This window comes from Microtus oregoni, unplaced genomic scaffold (assembly GCF_018167655.1).
Source record: "Microtus oregoni isolate MIOR12 unplaced genomic scaffold, Mior012 000055F_ref0000237, whole genome shotgun sequence".
Classification (NCBI taxonomy): domain Eukaryota; kingdom Metazoa; phylum Chordata; class Mammalia; order Rodentia; family Cricetidae; genus Microtus; species Microtus oregoni.
In genome coordinates, this window is record NW_024543831.1 from 9502175 (window position 1) to 9505853 (window position 3679).

Sequence of the window (3679 nt, forward strand, 5' to 3'; positions counted from 1 at the left end):
ATATTAAATTAAATCATTGCAATAACTGGAGATATATATATATATATATATATAATAAATTTAAGGCATTTCTCACATCATTAACAAGTAAAAATTCCAAAAGGATCCAAAGATTCAGATTGGAAAAAAAGCATAAAAATTATTATAAGAAACATGAGTAAACCTTTTATAATCCAGAAATAAGGAAAATATTCCCAGCTAAAAATTTAAATATAGATGAAATACTACAAAACAGAAAGAAATATTATTTTTTTTTTTTTTTTTTTTTTTTTTTTTTTTTGTTGTTTTTTCCACTATAAAAGACATCTATGTTTACTTATGGACAAGCTTTAAAAAGATGCCATTTTGGTTTTCAACACATATAAACAGTTATCAAAATCTCAAATAAAAATGCTGCCGTGGCTCAGACCTTGGCCTGCTATGCTGCGTGCACAACTCTTCAGATCGGCGCAGACACAGAGGCACATGGAGCTTTTCCTTCTGTGACACAGCTGTCATGCATGGGCTGCCCCTATGTTGCTGAAGGGTGCGAGCGGGCGGTTGGGTGCCCTAGTGCTAACAATGCAGGTAAGGTTAGCTGGCTTAGCATGGAATCCAACAGAAAGCTGAGCTGCGTGATGATCTCTTTCGAAAGGCTTCATGGGAGTCTCTCCTTCTGTAGAGCACGAAATGAGCTTTTTAAAAATTCATTTTTTTTTTAAAGAATTGATCATCCACAGGCTTCATGATAAACTGAGGCTGAGTTTTAAGAGCTCTTTAGCTATCCAAGATTAATGCCTGATTATCCTGTCTTTTCCTTACTCTAAGTCTGATTTTGTTTCTAGGGCCAAGAAGCTCAGGAAGGGTTCATAACCCCACCCTTAAACGTCTACTCAACACAGCGTGAGCAAACTAGGAAAGGAGACGGAATCTCCACTGTCCTCTTAGAAGTCAACTAAGTCAACTCCAGATAATTACACGTTTCCAGCTGCTGTTAGGAACCGTATTCTTTCCAATATATGAGTATTTGTTCTACTGGGGAGGCTCTACCCCACTTTTTGTTAAGTATTTGCTTAAATACAGGTCTTCTGACCCTTTTGTTCAAGTATGGTTTTGTTTAGTTTTGAAGGAGACTGCGTCATGAACCCAATTGAAGAGACGGTACTGAACTGGCCCGATGGGTGTGTCGCCCTGCACTGCTGTCGTGCTGGGCTCTAGGACGTGAAGGAGAGTTTGACACTGGCACTGGAGTAACCCTCATCACTCCCAATACTCTGCAGGCTGCTGTGGTCATCAATGTCACTGATGCTGGTGGTGCTTATATTGTCCACTTCTCCATGGGAGAACTCTGTGCTTTCAACGTCCACTTCAATCTCCTCTCGCTCTGAGTCCGAGCGGTCGGAAGAGATAGTCGACCCAATGCTATCCATTCGTATCCGCTCCGTCTCTTGAGGACCCTGCAGCTGTTCCAGTCGCCGCTTTAGAAATCTCTGTTCTCGTTCCAAGTTCTCAAGCTGGTGCTGGCTCTTCCTTTCAGCTTCTTCAAGTTTCTTGATGTGTGCTTTGGCTTTGTTGAGCAAACCGAGGGTTGTATGCCTGGTGCAGTCTGGACCCAGTGGGATCAGAACTTTCAAGCGTTCTAAACACAGGCGCAGGTGAGCTCGTCTGTTGGCAGTGCTGGTAGTGCTGCTCCCATTGCTGTGTTTCTGTGCCCGGCTCAACCTCCGTGGGGGCTTTGAATGCTGTAGCCGGGGGCTCGGCATGGAGGGGAACGATGAGGCGTAGCCATGTTCACACTCTCGCTCCCTGCGCTCCAAAAACTCGGCGGCCTCCAGCAGGCGCTGCACGTTGATCATTCGCACCCGCTCCATGGGCTCCGCGCTCCCGCGCCCCGCCGACAGGAGGCGCCACAGACGGCTACAGTCCCACGACGCCCCGGGACATGTGCGGCGGGCGGGCGGGCCAGCTCGGCCCCGGCTCGGCGCGCTCTCCGCCGCCCCAGCCGTGCCCGCCGCGCCCGCCGCGCAGCCTGCAGCCCGCGCGCGGTTTTCAGAAAGAAATATTATTATGTTAAAATTTTAGCACCTTAAAAGATACACTTATAAACAAAGAAAAGGACAAACAACAAATGGGGAAGTGTCTGAGATAAAAAAAAAATCGCTAGGAAGTTTATAAAAACTCAGAATAAAGAAAACCACCCCAAGAAAGTTCTATTAAAAAATACTTAGAGAGGCAAATAAAATTAAAAGAGAAAGAAACACAGATTTTTAATAGGCAAATAAATGTTGACCCAGTTGATCTGTCATAGGGTGTCTGCCTATTTAAAAAGGACAACCATACTAATTCTTGCTCTAGATTTGGTCACACATTTTTAAGTCACACAGAATACTCTTTGAGAGGTGGGTGGACAGGGGCTCTCATTCATTGTAATGGGAATGAAAGATGATGTAGGATCTATGGAGGAGATTTGCCAGTGCGAAGTATGATAATTAATGTCCTGACCTTTAGTTCAGCACTAAAGTACTTACGCTTGTGTACCCAAAAAATAAAAAACTCTTGGGTTGAAATTCTGACCTTCAAGGTTCCAATAACAAGGGCCCCATATGGGGGATATGATCATTAGGTCAGAGGGGAAAGCCTCTGAATGAATTAGTGCCCTTGAAAAAGAGGCTTAAGGTGTCTTGACAACTTCTTTTGCCATGTAAAACCCTGCACAATAATGTCATGAGCTCCAAAGTGGACCTTCACTAGGTACCAAATATGCTGATACCTTAATCTATGGCTTCCTCTTCTCCAAACATCTGTTATGTATAAGCCAACTGTGTATGCTATTTTACTATTACAGCCTGAGTGGATGATATATCCATTCAGTGGATGACTGTATCCAGATATTAACCTTCTAGAATTTTATTCCCAGAAAAAAAAACCATAAAAGGATATACAACCAAATCTAGTCACAGTGGGACACTTTGCTGTAGTGGTACAATCATCTAGGAAGAGGTAGAAGTGGTCAAAAATGAATACCTGGTGTTTGCACCTAATAGTACGTTCAGCATCTAGAAAAGAACAAGAGAAACCCATACAGTGTTTTACAGTGTTCTCCAAATACATATTTTGGAGACACAGAAAAATAAGTATATAGAACATGCAATCTGATAAAAGGGAGGGAATGAGTTTCATAAACAGTAAAAAAGAAAGTTATGTTTACGGGAAAAGGGAAGAGTGGAAGGAATGGAGGGAATCCTTGGATATTTTAAAAAAATAGATTCAACCTCAGAATTATATTATGCATTACTAGGAAATAAAAGTATGTACTAGGACCGGGGATTTGGCTCAGTGTAAAGCATTGAGGGTGTATTGAGCTACCTAGAATGCATTGAGGCCCAAGGTTCAATTTTCAGTACCATAATAAAATAATTCACTCCAAATGTAAAGAAATGTCTGCTCAGTTGTTACTATCTGACAGTATACCAAACTGGGATGAAAGAATAAAAACCTGAAAAAATAATGGAAATATTTTAAGGAATTGTGAGTCTTAAGGAAGTAGCTCGGATTATAGAGTGCTTATATGTATAAAACTCTGGATTTGTTTCCCAGCAGCACATAAACTGGCTGACATCTGTCCTCCAACCATATGTGAATAGACATTCATGTACATCTGTACATAAATGTGCACATCTGCCATGAACATGTACCTGTT

The 3679-nt window shown here is 42.0% G+C and overlaps 1 protein-coding gene across 1 annotated transcript; it reads right to left on the reverse strand.

Annotated features, from left to right (window-relative positions):
• Window positions 1-288: 288 nt before the first annotated feature.
• On the reverse strand, window positions 289-2019 carry LOC121438284 (max-interacting protein 1-like). Its single transcript, XM_041638540.1, has one exon. It carries the CDS (start codon window positions 1848-1850, stop codon window positions 1194-1196), a length of 657 nt encoding a protein of 218 aa, XP_041494474.1. The 5' UTR covers window positions 1851-2019; the 3' UTR covers window positions 289-1193.
• Window positions 2020-3679: the final 1660 nt, after the last annotated feature.

Excerpts from the sequence above, each read along its gene's own strand:
- LOC121438284 (XM_041638540.1), bottom strand. The coding sequence starts at position 1,850 with ATGGAGCGGGTGCGAATGATCAACGTGCAGCGCCTGCTGGAGGCCGCC.